General features: G+C 46.3%; 1 protein-coding gene across 1 annotated transcript in view; it reads right to left on the minus strand.

Moving 5' to 3' along the window:
- LOC140406291 (cholesterol 24-hydroxylase-like) overlaps positions 1 to 19,919 on the minus strand; it is a 201,133-nt gene that overhangs the window by 130,942 nt on the left and 50,272 nt on the right. The window contains exons 3-4 of the mRNA XM_072494406.1: positions 15,600 to 15,681; positions 14,090 to 14,163 (exon numbers count right to left, since the gene is read on the minus strand). Of these exons, the coding sequence (XP_072350507.1) occupies positions 14,090 to 14,163; positions 15,600 to 15,681 (156 nt within the window). The remainder of the gene's footprint in view (positions 1 to 14,089; positions 14,164 to 15,599; positions 15,682 to 19,919) is intronic.

Here is a 19,919-nt window from a genome sequence, read left to right on the forward strand (position 1 = left end):
AGGAGCGAGTGAGGATAAGGGTTGGTGACCTGTAACCAGTGGAGTTCCACAGGGATCAATGCTGGGACCACAACTGTTTACAATCATAGAATCACAAGGTACTGGTGAGACCACATCTGGAGCACAGGGAGCAGTTTTGGTCCCATATTTAAGGAAATATATTATTTTATTGGAGGTGATTCAGAGAAGGTTCACTGGGATGACCCCCGAATGGAGGGATTGTCTTATGAGCAAAGGTTAAACAGGTTGGGATTCTATCTCACTGGAATTTAGGAGAATGAGAGGCGATCTCACTGAAACATATCGGATTGTTAAGGTAAATGCTGAGAGGAAGTTCCCCTCTGGGGGAGTCCAGGACCACAGGGCAGAGTCTCAGAATAAAGCGGGGCCCATTGAAGACTGAGGTGCGGAGGAATTTCTTCTCTCAGAGGGTTGTGAGTCTTTGGAACTCCTCGTCACAGAGAGCTGTGGGGCAGAGTCCGGGTGTATATTTAAGGCTGAGATAGACAGATTCCTGATCAGTGAGGGAATCAAGGGTTACGGGGGAAGGGCAGGAAAGTGGGCCTGAGGAATGTCAGATGAGCCACAATCCTATTGAATCGCGGTGAAAGGCTCGAGGGGCCGAATGGCCTCATGCTCTTGTTTCTTATAGTCTTATTATCTCCCCTTGACATTTAACAGAATCAACATTGCTGAATCCCCCAGCATGAACATCCTGGGGATCACCACTGACCAGAACCTTAACTGGAGCAACCATATAAATATAGAGACGTGGTCACACCCAAGGTGCAGGCAGACAGATGGGTGATCGCTGTAATGATATGTAACTAAGGGGTTAATCAGAACACCCAGCTGTGGCATAACCACTACAGGGCATTACACAACCACTATAAAAGCACAGCTCACACAAGCCCTAGCCCTCACTCACCCAGCAGAACTGGAGGAACAACAGGAGTGTGGCATAGATCTCAATCACGCCACCACATGTGGCTTAGATACAGTTTGTACAGCTAGTCAAGTTTACTGTGTTACTAGAGTTAGATCAGCAGAGTGTCGAACTCAACTAATAGCTTTCTCGTTACGAAATAAATACTTTCAACTTACTTCGAGGACTGGAGTATCTTTCAACATTGTCTACTGTTAGTAGCAACTTATGTTATTCAAATAACATAACATGATAATCGCTAGAAAGGGCAGGCAGTCTGTGCAGGAATCCTCTATGTCTGTCTCCCTCTCTAACAGGTATACCGTTTTGGATACTGCTGGGGGGGATAGCCTATCAGGGAAAACAACAGCAGCCAGAACAGGGGCACCACAACTGGCTCTGTTGCTCAGCAGGGGAGGGCAAAGTGCAGGAGAGCGATAGTTATAGGGGACTCTATAGTAAGTGGCACAGATAGGTGCTTCTGTGGACGGGAAAGGGACTCCAGGATGGGATGTTGCCTCCCTGGTGCAAGGGTCAAGGATGTCTCTGAATGAACACAGGACATCCTGAAGGGGGAGGGTAAACAGCCAGAGGTCATGTACACATAGGTACTAACGGCATAGGCAGGAAGAGTGAAGAGGTCCTGCAGGAGGAGTTCAGGGAGTTAGGCAGTAAGCTAAAAAGCAGGACCTCAGGGGTTGTGTGGAAGGGAAGTTAATGAGTTACCAATTTAGAAGCATGCTGGGAATATTAACTATATTTTAACACTGCTTTTGAGCGAGAATAAGTAGGTCAAGTAATGTAAACTAAAGACTGCGAAGTATTTTGTACTCTGCATTATTATGATAATAAGTTGTTCTTCCGAAGGACAACAAAATGCGACTCAAATTGTTTTTAAATCAAGGGCAAAACATTCATATTTCCTCTTGCATATGTTCCCAAGCTTTATCTCTTCAAAGTTGTTTATTTCAACCTATAAATATAATAGTTTTTGACTGCATAACTCAGAGTGCAGTGCCTTGGCTTTGCAGCTGACACACTCTCTCTCCACAAGTATATTTGTGTAAATAAATTTCCTTAAATCGAACCTCGAGGAATTTGTCTTTATTATGATTTCCACGACAGCTTGTAATCTCGGGATTACTCCCTGTGCCATGGGCCAGTGAGGCTAGAAATAGGAGGATAGCGCAGCTAAACCCGTGGCTAAGCTGGTGGTGTAGGAGGGAGGGCTTCAGAGTTTTGGACCATTGAGATCTCTTCCGGGGCAGGTGGGACCTGTACAAGAAGGGTTGCATCTAAACTGGAGGGGCATTGATATCCTGGCTGGGAGGTTTGCTAGTGTCACTCGGGAGGGTATAAACTAGTATGTGTTTTGTTATACTCTTGACACAGCATAAGCTGCTTCCTTGATGTGCACTCTGACAAAGGAAGGTTCAGACTTGGAGATAGCTTTAACACATTCATTGAACAGTTAACAATTCTCCTACTTGGATTCGACTCTACCGTTATTTCTGCTATAGCTACTCAGACTGACGAACCAGTCTGCTACAATCCACGTGGTGGGAGTGATGCTCAATCAACCCTGTGTCTGTACTCACTGAGAGTCTCCACTGGAAAGAGACTGAGCATGTGTGATGTGTCCTTTTATATAGATTGGTGTAATGCCCTCCTGTGGTAGTGTCACCTCTGTGTGTATCATGACTGCCCATTGGTCGTGTCCTATCTTAATGACCTATTGGTTGACTGCCTATGTGTTATGTCTCTGGTGCTCCCTCTAGTGTCTAGCTAGGTGTAGTGTATGAATATAAACCCTTTGTGTACTTACAGTGATGTATATCACCACATCCCCCCTTTTCTCATGTTACATATTTTCTGTACAGTGTTAAAGAAAATTGAACAAACTAGGTAGATGAGGGATACTCTGTACAGGTTATGATAACAGTGATCATTAAACAATAAGTCCAAATCATATGCATGAGTCCAAAGTTCATTAATTATTATGGTCGAGTGGCTTTCTTGTTTGGTTGGTGAGTTGGTGATCTTGATGGTGGCATTGCATTGTAAACGCCATCAGTGTCCCTGTACTGGAGGAACCAAGAAGTGGTCACATCACTTTGTTGTCTTTCTTTTTTCTTTTGATGCTTGTGGTGGTAATTCTTGATGGCATCTGTCCTGAAAGCCAGATTGCCTGTTGGTAGTGCAGCAAACGTGAATTGGTAAGATGCATTGTCCTGCCATGGCATGTCATTGTACTGAGCTGAGCAGTAACAGTGTCCCGTATTGGCAGAGTTGTACCATGTCGTGCCAGTCGTAGTTCCAGTGGTGTTGTTTGTGTCGTGCTTGTTGTCGACGTTGTTGCCTTTGGTACGCTTCTTGCTCTTGTCTTTGATGTTGTTGTTGTGGTGGTTGATTTTTTTTGCCGTGTTTGCTGCGCTCAAGGACCACACTCTGTGGATAATACGAGTCCTTCACACAGTTACTCGTGTTAGCGTGCTTTGTGGCATCTGCTGTCTCCTTGAGCGTGCCGTCACTGAGTTCGCGGCGCTCCCCGTCTGGAGTCATGTCCGGCTTACTTGAATCAGCTTTGGCTTGTGGATGCTCCCCGTCTGGAGTCTGGTCTGTTTCATCTGAGTCAGTTTTGGTTTGTCGATGCTCCCCTTTCGGAGTCAAAACATTCAGGAATGCATTTGCTTGTGGAGAGGCTCGAGCGGATGAGGTTTGAATTAACGTGGTGTCACCGGAGTCACCAGTAGTCTCACTGTGATTGTCGAGTGCCTCTGTACATTCTAGCTGAGGTCTGTCACGTTGCACATCTGGTATGGGAAGTGGGATGCCGTCGTCACTTGTCGCACATACAGTGGGTAGAGACTCAATGTCTTCTTGTCGTTCACTTGAGCTGGGTAGACCGTCAGAGTCTTCTTCTGGTGGCTCAAATAGTCTGGGTGGACTGTCATAGTCTGCTTGCTGTACACTTGAGCGTGGTAGACTGTCAGAGTCTTCTTCGTGTTCACTGGAGCGTGGCAGACTTGCATTGTCTGCTTGCTGTACACTTGAGCGTCGCAGACTGTCAGAGTCTTTCTGTTGTTCATTTGAGCGTGGCAGACTTGCATCGTCTGCTGCTGGTTGCTCAGAGGAGGTTGCTAGACCCTCATGTTCTTGTTCATGCAAGGACTGCGCTTTGGAGTCTTGCATTGCTTCTATCGTGGAGTCTGTCCACGAGCTCGCTGTGGAGGCTTGTGTCACTCCCCCTGTGGAGTCTTGCAGTGTTCCTTGTGTGGAATTGTGCATTGGTCTCTCTGTGGAAACTGTCATCACTTCTTGTTCATGCAAGGACTGCGCTCTGGAGTCTTGCGTTGCTTCTATCATGGAGTCTATCCACGAGCTCGATGCGGAGGCTTGTGTCACTGGAGTCACTTCTTGTGTGGAGACGTGCAGTTGTCTCGCTGTGGAGTCTTTCATCGCATTCTGTGTGGAGGCTGGGACCCTTTGTGGTGCGTGGACCACTCTCTGTGTGGAGTCGGGGACCCTTCGCGGTGTGTGGACCACTCTCTGTGTGGAGTCGGGGACCCTTCGCGGTGCGTGGACCACTCTCTGTGTGGCAGCAGGCCGCTCTCTGTGGGCTTGTACTGCTCTCTGTCTCTTGGTGTCAGGCCGCAGCATAATCCTGCACTCACGAGTCGGGATGTCATATCTGCTGGGCTGAAGATCCTCAAATCCGAAGAACTCGTCGTCGGGGTCGCCAATGTGCAACACGTCTAGTTGCGGTTCGGATTTGGTACTGGGGTAGCCTCCCAAGGTGAAAGCTTTGTCTGAGTGGTTGTCTCCAAAGACCATATCACGTTTTGTGTCGGAGCTGGCATTGGACTCGCAATGCCCAAAGAAGAATTCAAGGTCTGAGTCATAGTCTTCAAGGACTGTATCATCTCTTTGGGCGGTGCTAACTGCTTGTTGCAGGGTTCTGCGGAGGTTACTTCCAGCTACTGGTCGAATTTCAGGCATTGTGCTGTCGTTCCAGGTGAAAGAATCTGATTTTGAGGCTTTAAATTTTTTTTCCCGTTTTTTGGGACATTTCCCGTTCAAGTGGACGCTTGTGACGTAGAGCGTAGGAAGCGATTGCGAATGCGCATATCGCTGTTCCTGTACTTGGGGCCTTTTTCGCAAGTGCACATGCGTGGCTTCTCGCGCATGCGCAAACGGACTTTCCCGTTCTGTGCGCTCTTCGCACAACTGCGCACGTGCAGCACCTTGTCCAAGATGGCTGCAATTCAAAACTGCCGTTCGTGGCTGCAAGCCTACCTCGCGGTGAGTTTTGGCGCCTCTTTTACCTTTTCTTCTTGTATGTTCCTCGCAGAATTCTTGGAATTTGTCCAGGACTGCCTGGAAGTCGCTCCTGTTTTGCCCCTTCGAGTATTTGAAGGTCTGGAAGATTTCAGCTGCTTCTGAACCCGCGATGGTAAGTAGAAGCTTTATTTTCTCTGCATCCGCCACGCCATCTAGGTCGGACGCTACCAGGTAGATCTCGAATCTCTGCCGGAACCAACGCCAGTTTTCACTGAGATTGCCTTCGTACCTGAGCTGCTGTGGAACCGGAATCTCGAACATCATCTTGCCTGGCTGCTGTTGCTGGTAGTCACTGTTTGTTGAGTTTTAACTATATGGATTGAAACAGTTCACTCCTGGAACCATGTTTTGTTATACTCCTGTCTTGACAAAGCATAAGCTACTTCCTTGATGTGCACTCTGACAAAGGAAGGTTCAGATGGAGATAGCTTCAACACGTTTATTGAACTACTAACAGTATGGCAGGGTGGTGGGAACCAGAATGTGAGTTTCGAATATGTAATAACTGAAGGGGAAATAGAGAACCAAAATAAAAGAACAACATCACCCTCAGGCAGAGCAAAAAAATGTGACAAGTGTGAAAAGGGAAGTGGTCAATGCAGGATTGAGGGTGTTGTACCTAAATGCGCGCTGTATACGGAACAAGGTAAATGAGCTTGTTGCGCACATTGAAATTGGCCGGTACGATGTTGTGGGCATCACAGAGACGTGGCTGCAAGGGGATCAGGGCTGAGATCTAAATATCCAAGGATATGTGTCCTATCGAAAGGACAGGCAGATGGGTAAAGGGGGCGGGGTTGCACTGATAGTAAGGAATTAAGTTAAATCACTAGCAAGGAGCGATATAGCATCAGAAGGTATAGATTCTCTGTGGGTAGAGTTGAGGAATTGCAAAGGTAAAAAGACCCTGATGGGAGTTGTGTACAGGCCCCCTAGCAGTAGTCAGGATGTGGGGCAGAAAATAAATCAGGAGATAGAAAAGGCAAGATTACAATAATCATGGGCGACTTCAATATGCAGGTGGACTGGGAAAATCAGGGTGGTAGTGGATCCCAAGAAAAGGAATTTGTGGAATGTCTAAGAGATGGTTTTTTGGAGCAGCTTGTGACAGAGCCTACTAGGGAACAGGCAATTCTGGATTTGGTGATGTGTAATGAGGCAGACTTGATTAGGGAACATAAGGTGAAGGAACCCTTAGGGAGCAGTGACCACAACATGATAGAATTTACACTGCAGTTTGAGAGGGAGAAGCTGCAATCAGATGTAACGGTATTACAATTAAATAAGGGTAACTACAAAGACATGAGGGAGGAGCTGGCCAGAGTTGATTGGAAAAGGAGCCCAGCAGGGGAGACAGTGGAACAGCAATGGCAGGAGTTTTGGGGGTTATTCGGGAGGCACAACAGAAATTCATCCCAAGGAGGAGGAAACATGCTAAGGGGAGGACAAGGCATCCATGGCTGACGAGGGAAGTCAAGGACAGCATAACGGCTAAAGAAAAAGCATACAAAGTGGTGAGGATTAGTGGGAAGCCAGAGGATTGGGACGCCTTTAAAAGCGAGCAGAGGACAACTAAAAAAGCAATAAGGGGGGGAGAAGATGAAGTACGAGTGCAAGCTAGCTAGTAATATAACGGAAGATAGGAAGAGTTTTTTTCAATATATAAAAGGTAAGAGAGAGGCAAAAATAGACTTTGGACCACTGGAAAATGTGGCTGGAGAAGTAATAATAGGAAACAAAGAAATGGCAGAGGAACTGAATAGTTACTTTGCATCAGTCTTCACGGTGGAAGACACCAGTGGGATGCCCGAGCTCCAGGAGAACCAGAGGGCAGAGGTGAGTGCAGTGATAATCACTAAGGAGAAGGTTCTGGGGAAACTGAAAGGTCTGAAGGGGGATAAATCACCTGGACCAGATGGACTACACCCCAGAGTTCTAAAACAGATAGCTCAGGAGATTGAGGAGGCATTAGTGATGATCTTTCAGGAATCACTGGAGGCAGGAAGGGTCCCAGAGGACTGGAAAGTGGCTAATGTAACACCACTGTTTAAGAAGGGAGGGAGGCAGAAGACGGGAAAGTATAGGCCGGTTAGCCTGACTTTGGTAATTGGTAAGAATTTAGAGTCTGTTAATAAAGATGAGATTGCGGAGTACTTGGAAGTGCATGGTAAAATAGGACTGACTCAGCACGGCTTCATCAAGGGGAGGTCATGTCTGACAAATCTGTTAGAGTTCTTTGAGGAAGTAACAAGGAAGTTAGACAAAGGATAACCAGCGGACATGATTTATTTAGATTTCCAGAAGGCCTTTGACAAGGTGCCGCAAAGGAGACTGTTAAATAAGTTAAGAGCCCATGGTGTTCAGGGTAAGATCCTGGCATGGATAGAGGATTGGCTGACTGGCAGAAGGCAGAGAGTGGGGATAAAGGGGTCTTTTTCAGGATGGCAGCCGGTGACTAGTGGTGTGCCTCAGGGGTCAGTGCTGGGACCACAACTTTTCACAATATACATTAATGATCTGGAGGAAGGAACTGAAGGCACTTTTGCTGGGTTTGCAGCTGATATAAAAATCTGTAGAGGGCCAGGTAGTATTGAGGAAGCAGGCGGGCTGCAGAAGGACTTGGACAGGCTAGGAGAGTGGGCAAAGAAGTGGCAGATGGAATACAATGTGGAAAAGTGTGAGGTTATGCACTTTTGGAAGGAGAAATGGAAGGCATAGACTATTTTCTAACTGGGAAGATGCTCAGGAAATCAGAAGCACAAATGGACATGGAGTCCTTGTTTAAGATTCTCTTAAGGTTAATGTGCAGGTTCAGCCAGCAGTTAGGAAGGCAAATGCAATGTTAGCATTCATGTCGAGAGGGCTAGAATACAAGACCAAATATGTACTTTTGAGGCTATTTAAGGCTCTGGTCAGATCCCATTTGGAGTATTGTGAGCAGTTTTGGGCTCCGTATCGGAGGAAGGATGTGCTGGCCTTGGAAAGGGTCCAGAGGAGGTTCACAAGAATGATCCCTGGAATGAAGAGCTTGTCGTATGAGGAACGGTTGAGGACTCTGGGTCTGTACTCGTTGGAGTTCAGAAGGATGAGGGGGGTTCTTATTGAAACTTACAGGATACTGCGAGGCCTGGATAGAGTGGACGTGGAGAGGATGTTTCCACTTGTAGGAAAAACGATAAGCAGAGGACAGAATCTCAGACTGAAGGGACGATACTTTAAAACCGAGATGAGGAGGAATTATTCAGCCAGAGGGGGGGGTGAATCTGTGGAACACTTTGCCGCAGAAGGCTGTGGAGGCCAAATCACTGAGTGTCTTTAAGACAGATATAGATAGGGACTTGATTAATAAGGGGATCAGGGGTTTCATAGATTATCATAGAATTTACAGTGCAGAAGGAGGCCATTCGGCCCATCGAATCTGCACTGGCTCTTGGAAAGAGCACACTACCCAAGGTCAACACCACCACCCGATCCCCATAACCCAGTAACCCCACCCAACACTAAGGGCAATTTTGGACACTAAGGGCAATTTATCATGGCCAATCTACCTAACCTGCACATCTTTGGACTGTGGGAGGAAACCGGAGCACCCGGAGGAAACCCACGCAGACACGGGGAGGATGTGCAGACTCCGCACAGACAGTGACCAAAGCCGGAGTCAAACCTGGGACCCTGGAGCTGTGAAGCAATTGTGCTAGCCACAAGGCTATCGTGCTGCCCCAGTAACGGGTTATGGGGAGAAGGCAGGTGAATGGGGATGAGAAAATATCAGCCATGATTGAATGGCGGAGCAGACTCGATGGGCCGAGTGGCCTAATTCTGCTCCTATGTCTTATGGTCTTACCATGGCCCAAAATAATTTCATCGCCTTCAAGGCATTATTAAGGAGTAGAATCTGCACTTACCACTTCAATACCACTCAAGGAGCTCAACACAACCCAGGACAAAGGATTAAATATTAAACGTGAAACAAATAAGGACAAACCTTAAACATTCACTCCCTCGCTCCCTGGGGCTGGTTTAGCACAGTGGGCTAAACAGTTGGCTTGTAATGCAGAACAAAGCCAGCAGCGTGGGTTCAATTCCCGTACCGGCCTCCCCGAACAGGCGCCGGAATGTGGTGACTAGGGGCTTTTCACAGTAACTTTATTGAAGCCTACTTGTGACAAAGGTGAAAAAATTGAGGGAGAACTAGGGAATAGTGCCAGTATGGTTCTGAGGACTGATGGCCTGAAGTGAATATGTTTTAATGCAAGAAGTATAACAGGTAAGGCAGATGAACTTAGAGCTTGGATCAGTACTTGGAACAATGATGTTGTTGCCATTACAAAGACCTGGTTGAGAGAAGGACAGGATTGGCAGCTAAACGTTCCAGGATTTAGATGTTTCAGGCGGGATAGAGGGGGATGTAAAAGGGGTGGCGGAGTTGCGCTACTGGTTAGGGAGAAAATCACAGCTGTACTACGGGAGGGCACATCAGAGGGCAGCGAGGTTATATGGGTAGAGATCAGGAATAAGAAGGGTGCAGTCACAATGTTGGGAGTTTACTACAGGCCTCCCAACAGCGGGAGATAGAGGAGCAGATAGGTCGACAGATTTTGGAAAGGAGTAAAAGCAACAGAGTTGTTGTTATGGGAGACTTCAACTTCCCCAATATTGACTGGGACTCACTTAGTGCCAGGGGCTTAGACGGGGCGGAGTTTGTAAGGACCATCCAGGACAGCTTCTTAAAACAATATGAGAGATCTAGGTGTACAGGTCCACAGGTCACTGAAAGAGGCAACACAGGTGGAGAAGGTAGTCAAGAAGGCATACGGCATGCTTGCCTTCATTGGCCGGGGCATTGAGTATAAGAATTGGCAAGTCATGTTGCAGCTGTATAGAATCTTAGTTAGGCCACACTTGGAGTATAGTGTTCAATTCTGGCCGCCACACTACCAGAAGGATGTGGAGGCTTTGGACAGGGTGCAGAAGAGATTTACCAGGATGTTGCCTGGTATGGAGGGCATTAGCTATGAGGAGCGATTGAATAAACTCGGTTTATTTTCACTGGAACGAAGGAGGTTGAGGGCCGACCTGATAGAGGTCTACAAAATTATGAGGGGCATAGACAGAGTGGATAGTCAGAGGCTTTTCCCCAGGGTCGAGGGGTCAATTACTAGGGGGCATAGGTTTAAGGTAAGAGGGGCAAGGTTTAGAGTAGATGTACGAGGCACGTTTTTTACACAGAGGGTAGTGGGTGCCTGGAACCCGCTACCGGAGGAGGTGGTGGAAGCAGGGACGATAGTGACATTTAAGTGGCATCTTGACGAATACATGAATAGGATGGGAATAGAGGGATACCGACCCAGGAAGTGTAGAAGATTTTAGTTTAGATGGGCAGCATGGTCGGCACGGGCTTGGAGGGCCGAAGGGCCTGTTCCTGTGCTGTACTTTTCTTTGTTCTCTGTTCTTTGTAATATGTAGATAGGCCAACTAGGGAAGGGGCTATACTGGACCTGGTATTGGAGAATAAGCCCGGCCAGGTGGTAGAAGTTTCAGTAGGGGAGCATTTCGGGAACAGTGACCGCAATTCAGTAAGTTTTAAACTGCTGGTGGACAAGGATAAGAGTGGTCCTAGAGTGAATGTGCTAAATTGGCGGAAGGCTAATTATAACAATATTAGGCGGGAACTGAAGAACATAGATTGGGGGCGGATGTTTGAGGGTAAATCAACATCTGACATGTGGGAGGCTTTCAGTTGAAAGGAATTCAGGACCGGCATGTTCCTGTACGGAAGAAGGATAAATACGGCAAATTTCGGGAACCTTGGATAACGAGAGATATTGTAGGCCTCGTCAAAAAGAAAAAGGAGGCATTTGTCAGGGCCAAAAGGCTGGGAACAGACGAAACCTGTGTGGAATATAAGGAAAGTAGGAGGGAACTTAAGCAAGGAGTCAGGAGGGCTAGAAGAGGTCACGAAAAGTCATTGACAAATTGGGTTAAGAAAAATCCCAAGGCTTTTTACACGTACATAAAAGCCAAGAGTGTAGCCAGGGAAAGGGTTGGCCCACTGCAGGATAGGCAAGGGAATCTATGTGTGGAGCCAGAGGAAATGGGTGAGGTACTAAATGAATACTTTGCATCAGTATTCACCAAAGAGAAGGAATTGGTGGATGTTGAGGCTGGAGAAGGGTGTGTAGATTGCCTGGGTCACATTGAGATCCAACAAGATGAGGTGTCGGGCGTCTTGAAAAACATTAAGGTAGGTAAGTCCCAAGGGCCTGATGGGATCTACCCCAGAATACTGAAGGAGGCTAGAGAGGAAATTGCTGAGGCCTTGACAGAAATCTTTGGATCCTCACTGTCTTCAGGGGATGTCCCGGAGGGCTGGAGAATAGCCAATGTTGTTCCTTTGTTTAAGAAGGATAATCCAGGGAACTACAGGCCGGTGAGCCTTACGTCAGTGGTAGGGAAATTATTGGAGAGAATTCTTCGAGACAAGATCTACTCTCATTTGGAAGCAAATGGACGTATTAGCGAGAGGCAGCACAGTTTTGTGAAGGGGAGGTCGTGTCTCACTAACTTGATCGTGTTTTTCGAAGAGGTCACAAAGATGATTGATGCAGGTAGGGCAGTGGATGTTGTCTATAGGGACTTCAGTAAGGCCTTTGACAAGGTCCCTCATGGCAGACTGGTACAAAAGGTGAAGTCACATGGGATCAGGGGTGAGCTGGCAAGATGGATACAGAACTGGCTAGGTCATAGAAGGCAGAGAGTAGCAATGGAAGGGTGCTTTTCTCATTGGAGGGCTGTGACTAGTGGTGTTCCGCAGGGATCAGTGATGGGACCTATGCTGTTCGTAGTATATATAAATGATTTGGAGGAAAATGTAACTGGTCTGATAAGTAAGTTTGCAGACGACACAAAGGTTGGTGGAATTGCGGATAGCGATGAGGACTGTCAGAGGATACAGCAGGATTTAGATCATTTGGAGACTTGGGCGGAGAGATGGCAGATGGAGTTTAATCTGGACAAATGTGAGGTAATGCATTTTAGAAGGTCTAATGCAGGTAGGGAATATACAGTGAATGGTAGAACCCTCAAGAGTATTGACAGTCAGAGAGATCTAGGTGTACAGGTCCACAGGTCACTGAAAGGGGCAACACAGATGGAGAAGGTGGTCAAGAAGGCATACGGCATGCTTGCCTTCATTGGCCGGGGCATTTAGTATAAAAATTGGCAAGTCATGTTGCAGCTTTATAGAACCTTAGTTAGGTCACACTTGGAGTATAGTGTTCAATTCTGGTCGCCACACTACCAGAAGGATGTGGAAGCTTTAGAGAGGGTGCAGAAGAGATTTACCAGGATGTTGCCTGGTATGGAAGGCATTAGCTATGAGGAGAGGTTGAATAAACTCAGTTTGTTCTCACTGGAATGACGGAGGTTGAGGGGAGGCCTGATAGAGGTCTACAAAATTATGAGGGGCATAGACAGAGTGGATAGTCAGGCTATTTCCCAGGGTAGAGGGGTCAATTACTAGGGGGCATAGGTTTAAGGTGAGAGGGGCAAGGTTTAGAGTAGATGTACGAGGCAAGTTTTTTACGCAGAGGGTAGTGGGTGCCTGGAACTCGCTACCGGAGGAGGTGGTGGAAGCAGGGACGATGGTGACATTTAAGGGGCATCTTGACAAATACATGAGTAGGATGGGAATTGAGGGATACGGACCCAGGAAGTGTAGAAGATTGTAGTTTAGTCGGGCAGCATGGTCGACACGAGCTTGGAGGGCCGAAGGGCCTGTTCCTGTGCTGTACATTTCTTTCTTCTTTGTTCTTAATAAGCTATTATCATTATATTAACCACCGATGCACAGTGGCAGCACTGTGTACTGCACTGTAGCAATTCACCAAAGCTCTTTCGTCTGAACCTCTACCACTTTGAATGTTCTTCAAAGTTGGGTGCGCGACCCGCGGGTGGGTCGCGGGCGGGTGTCGGGAGGGTTGCGGAGCCATTGTCCGAGGCGCTCCCGATCGCGCAAATCCCCGCGCAGCAGCCGGCTTTTCATAACGCCGGCTGCAAGCGGCCGCGAACATGTTAAAAAAAAAATTTGGCCACATTGCGCGTGCGCGCACGATGATCGGGGCACGCACGCCGATAATCAGGCACGCATGCGCAGTGCGGCCGCTATTTTTTTAACGGTTGCAGCTTTTTGTTTTACAAGTTCTGTCGTGGTTTTTATTCATTTATTTTATTCATTTAATTTTTATTTTTTTCATTTATTTTATTCAGTTTTTTTTACAAGTTCGGGGGGAGTTTTATTTGATAAAATTTTACAGGAAAAAAATTCAGAACTTTGGACAGATGGAGGCTCCATACTTTCCGACACCGGAAGGCTTCACCTTCATCCAACAGGTTCCATTGGAGGAGCGAGTACGAGGGCCAAAGGGACCCAAAACCATTTCCTCCATTTTTGTCAGCAGCAAACAAGGTAAGAGAAAATGGTGGGTCGCGCAGGGCGGCCGGCGTGGGTCGCGAAGGTCGGCCGGTTGGTAAAAATGGGTTCCCGGAAAGAAAGTTTGAAGAACACTGACCTAGAAGACCAAGGGCAACATGTGTATGGGAACACCACCACTTGCAGGTTTCCCTCCAAGCCAGACATTACCCTGACTTGGAAATGTATTGCTGCTCTTTCAAAATCCCAGAACTCCCTAAAGCACTAAGGGCTCACCATCCGGTACAAGAGGCAATCCACTACCACCTTCTCCAGGGGCAACTAGGGATAGGCAATAAATGTTGGCTTTGAATGTATTTTTAAAAATGGCTACTGAGTACACATCCACTAACCTTTTACCAAAGAGGTTGAATAGGAGATCGTATGTGTATGGGTCTTTGGGATATTTTGGTGACATCAAGATTTCCTGCAACAAAAAAAGTCTTATTGAACTGTGCGGCGTTGGCAGTACATTATATTTCCAGGTATATATCATCTCCACCTTCTTTATTGCTATATCTGAGACGGTGAGTCTCCTGTCAGCTGCTGCACACTTTGCTGCAGGCTGGCACTTTACTGCAGCCTGGCACTTTACTGCAGCCTGGCACTTTACTGCAGGCTGGCACTTTACTGCAGCCTGGCACTTTGAGGCACAAGGCTTTTTTTCACCTGACTTTGCTTCTGCATCTGGCCCAGGGACATCCTCAGCTCACCTGTCGGAATTTCAGGATCCAGGTTCTGAAAATTGTCCTGGGATCCTCCGACCGGCTGCCGATGTGTGGAGGTGAGGGGCTGAACCCTGCCATGGCAACTAGACTCACACACGAGGAGTGGACCCTTGGGCGAGACAGCGGCACCAATGCACATTGCAGTTTCTCATCCTTTCTCTCCGGGAAATGTTGCTTCTTGTTGAAGTGCAACTGGATGGGCAGATTGGGGTAGTTTCTATATATGCTTGCACAGGCTGTGAGTAAACTACCCAACAATGGGAACCACCACTTAAGAAATAGAGATAGTCCGTACACTACCTTGAGCCTGCTCCAGAATGAATTAAGATCGTGCATGAACGTCTACATCATTGTTACTTTCCCACCCTATCCCCATGTCCCTTTGTTCCCTTTGCCCAAACATCTGACAGTCTCCCTCTTGATGCTCAACAACTGTGAATCCAAAACTCTCTCAGGTAGAGAATTCCAAAGATTCAGAACTTTCTAAATGATAATAATAATCTTTATTGTCACATGTCGGCTCACATTGCACTGAACATACTGAATGACACGGTTTCCCATTTCAGTTCTAAATGGCTGACTCTTAATCCTGAGACTGACTCCAGTTCCAGACTCTCCAACCAGGGGAAAACAGCTATTCAATTCCTACCCTGCCAAGTCCTCCAAGAATTTTATACACTTCAATGAGATCGGCTATAGTCTAGCTGTATGGCAGAGTAGGCTCGAGGGTTGAATGACCTCCTCCTGCTCCTATTTCCTATGTTCGTCTGGAGAGTAGAGAAGCGATAGTTTTGAAGTCCTTGGGAGTGCAAGTTTGAGGAGGCATCATATTTAGGTCCTCAGATTAGCCCCGATCCCGCTGTCAAATGTGCATTAGATTTCCTGCTGAAGGTACAGAAATGATCATCGTGACACCCCAAAAATACAGCCAATGGAAGAAAGTGTAGGACGGGATATTAGGGGGGGGAACAGGAGGGTTCACAGGAGTATTCGTCATTGCAGGGTCAATTAAGAGACACAGTCAAGGTAAGGAAGTGGCTGGAGGCTTGAGGTCAATTATTATTACACATTGGTCTACAAGCTCAACTAATCAACCCAGCTAATCAACCTGGGAATGGAAAATATCAGAACCTACCTTTATTGCTTCTGGGTCTGTGACAATAAGGTGCACGCGATGAAAAACATTGAGTCGAATGACTGGTCCGTACAGCTCACTCCTAAAACAACCAAGAAATTAATTATACTGAATATCAATCTATGAACCAATCTGAGATTGGAGACACAAACCCTTAGATTCCAGACTGTAACTGACTCCCGGGTATCTGTTATTCTATATATAAACCACCCTGAACCCCTCGATTAGATTCCAGTCCGTAACTCACTCCCGGGTATCTGTTATTCTATATATAAACCACCCTGAACCCCTCGATTAGATTCCAGTCTGTAACTCACTCCCGGGTATCTGTTATTCTATATATAAACCACCCCGAACCCCTCGATTAGATTCCAGTCTGTAACTCACTCCCGGGTATCTGTTATTCTATATATAAACCACCCTGAACCCCTCGATTAGATTCCAGTCTGTAACTCACTCCCGGGTATCTGTTATTCTATATATAAACCACCCCGAACCCCTCGATTAGATTCCAGTCTGTAACTCACTCCCGGGTATCTGTTATTCTATATATAAACCACCCCGAACACCTCGATTAGATTCCAGTCTGTAACTCACTCCCGGGTATCTGTTATTCTTTGTATAAACCACCCCAAACCCCTCGATTAGATTCCAGTCTGTAACTCACTCCCGGGTATCTGTTATTCTATATATAAAAAAGCCCGAACACCTCGATTAGATTCCAGTCTGTAACTCACTCCCGGGTATCTGTTATTCTATGTATAAACCATCCTGAACCCCTCGATTAGATTCCAGGCTGTAACTCACTCCCGGGTATCTGTTATTCAATATATAAACCCCCCCGAACCCCTCAATTAGATTCCAGTCTAACTCACTGTTATGGGCCAGGGTTTAGAGAACCCCAAAGTGTATCATGGAATTCACCTGACCCACAACTTTAAATAGATTGTGGTATGGGGAGCACACGGCCCACTCTACAGGTGTGATACAGCAGGAGTGGAAAAGTATTTTTTAAAGTAAAACAATGTTTATTCTACAAACTCAAGTTAACCTTTTTAAAACATACAGTGAACATCTTTGCAACCATCAATTCAAATACAACCCCCAAAGACTACAACACTAAGTAATCCTTTAAGCTTTCCGTTTAACATCCATAAGACTTAAAAAAGAACTTTTAATAGAAGCACATCAAGTTAAAGTCACTACTGAGACAGTTATTAATTTTAAATCATCAAAGGATCGATTTACAGTTTTTAGATTACAGAGAGAGAGACTAATGCCCCTTCTGGCTGTGACTGCAGCTATCCAGCTCTGAAAACGAAACTAAAACACACTCTGCAGCAAACAGCCTAAAACGAAAGTAAAAAGCTGAGAGACAGCCTGGCTCCACCCACTCTCTGACATCACTGCAGTAATAAACACCCATTTCTTAAAGGTACTCTCACTACAGATATTTATATACACACCCATTTATAAACACCCATTTCTGAAAGGTACTCTCACATAACACTCACTCCCGGGTATCTGTTATTCTATATATAAACCACCCTGAACCCCTCGATTAGATTACAGTCTAACTCACTCCCGGGTATCTGTTATTCTATATATAAACCACCCCGAACCCCTCGATTAGATTCCAGTCTAACTCACACCCGGGTATCTGTTATTCTATATATAAACCACCCCGAATCCCTCAATTAGATTCCAGTCTGTAACTCACTCCCGGGTATCTGTTATTCTATATATAAACCACCCCGAACCCCTCGATTAGATTCCAGTCTAACTCACTCCCGGGGATCTGTTATTCTATATATAAACCACCCCGAACCCCTCGATTAGATTCCAATCTGTAACTCACTCCCGGGTATCTGTTATTCTATATATAAACCACCTCGAACCCCTCGATTAGATTCCAGTCAGTAACTCACTCCCAGGTGTCTGTTATTCTATATATAAACCAACCCGAACCCCTCGATTAGATTCCAGTCTGTAACTCACTCCCGGGTATCTGTTATTCTATATATAAACCACCCCGAACCCCTCGATTAGATTCCAGTCTGTAACTCACTCCCGGGTGTCTGTTATTCTATATATAAACCACCCCGAACCCCTCGATTAGATTCCAGTCTAACTCACTCCCGGGTATCTGTTATTCTGTATATAAACCACCCCGAACCCCTCAACTAGATTCCAATCTGTAACTCACTCCCGGGTATCTGTTATTCTATATATAAACCACCATGAACCCCTCGATTAGATTCCAGTCTGTAACTCACTCCCGGGTATCTGTTATTCTATACATAAACCACCCCGAACCCCTCGATTAGATTCCAGTCTGTAACTCACTCCCGGGTATCTGTTATTCTCTATATAAACCACCCCGAACCTCTCGATTAGATTCCAGTCTGTAACTCACTCCCGGGTATCTGTTATTCTACATATAAACCACCCCGAACCCCTCGATTAGATTACAGTCTGTAACTCACTCCCGGGTATCTGTTATTTTATGTATAAACCACCCCGAACCCCTCGATTAGATTCCAGTCTGTAACTCACTCCTGGGTATCTGTTATTCGACATATAAACCATCCTGAACCCCTCGATTAGATTCCAGTCTGTAACTCACACCCCGGTACCTGTTATTCTATATATAAACCACCCTGAACCCCTCGATTAGATTCCAGTCTGTAACTCACTCCTGGGTATCTGTTATTCTATATATAAACCCCCTGAACCCTCGATTAGATTCCAGTCTGTAACTCACTCCCGGGTATCTGTTATTCTATATATAAACCACACTGAACCCCTTCATTAGATTCCAGTCTGTAACTCACTCCCGGGTATCTGTTATTCTATATATAAACCACCCTGAACCCTCGATTAGATTCCAGTCTGTAACTCACTCCCGGGTATCTGTTATTCTATATACAAACCACCCTGAACCCCTCGATTAGATTCCAGTCTGTAACTCACTCCCGGGTATCTGTTATTCTATATATAAACCCCTCCGAACCCCTCGATTAGATTCCAGTCTGTAACTCACTCCCGGGTATCTGTTATTCTATATATAAACCACCCCGAATCCCTCGATTAGATTCCAGTCTAACTTACTGTTGTGGGCCACGGTTTAGAGAACCCCAAAGTGTATCATGGAGTTCACCTGACCCACAACTTTTAATAGATTGTGGTTATGGGGAGCACACGGCCCATTCTACAGGTGTGGTACAGCAGAAGTGGAAAAGTATTTTTTAAAGTAAAACAATTTGGGTGTTGAAGGGTGGGTCAGTAAATTTGCAGACGATACGAAGATTGGTGGTGTTGTGGATAGTGAGGGCGGCTGTTGTTGGCTGCAAGGAGACATAGATAGGATGCAGAGCTGGGCTGAGATGTGGCAGGTGGAGTTTAACCCTGAAAAGTGTGAGGTTGTCCATTTTGGAAGGAGAAATATGAATGCGGAATACAGGGTTAACGGTAGAGTTCTTGGCAATGTGGAGGAGCAGAGAGATCTTGGGGTCTATGTTCATACATCTTTGAAAGTTGCCACTCAAGTGGATAGAGCTGTGAAGAAGGCCTATGGAAGCTAGCGTTCATTAACAGAGGGATTGAATTTAAGAGCCGTGAGGTGATGATGCAGCTGTACAAAACTTTGGTAAGGCCACATTTGGAGTACTGTGTACAGTTCTGGTCGCCTCATTTTAGGAAGGATGTGGAAGCTTTGGAAAGGTGCAAAGAAGATTTACCAGGATGTTACCTGGAATGGAGAGTAGGTCTTACGAGGAAAGGTTGAGGGTGCCAGGCCTTTTCTCATTAGAACGGAGAAGGATGAGGGGCGACTTGATAGAGGTTCATAAGATGATCAGGGGAATAGATAGAGTAGACAGTCAGAGACTTTTTCCCCGGGTGGAACAAACCATTACAAGGGGACATAAATTTAAGGTGAAAGGTGGAAGATATAGGAGGGATATCAGAGGTAGGTTCTTTACCCAGAGAGTAGTGGGGGCGTGGAATGCACTGCCTGTGGAAGTAGTTGAATCGGAAACATTAGGGACCTTCAAGCAGCTATTGGATAGGTACATGGGTTACGGTAAAATGATATAGTGTAGATTTATTTGTTCTTAAGGGCAGCATGGTAGCATTGTGGATAGCACAATTGCTTCACAGCTCCAGGGTCCCAGGTTCGATTCCGGCTTGGGTCACTGTCTGTGCAGAGTCTGCACGTCCTCCCCGTGTCTGCGTGGGTTTCCTCCGGGTGCTCCAGTTTCCTCCCACAGTCCAAAGATGTGCAGGGTAGGTGGATTGGCCATGATAAATTGCCCTTAG

Source organism: Scyliorhinus torazame, chromosome 2 (assembly GCF_047496885.1).
Source record: "Scyliorhinus torazame isolate Kashiwa2021f chromosome 2, sScyTor2.1, whole genome shotgun sequence".
Taxonomy (NCBI): Eukaryota; Metazoa; Chordata; class Chondrichthyes; order Carcharhiniformes; family Scyliorhinidae; genus Scyliorhinus; species Scyliorhinus torazame.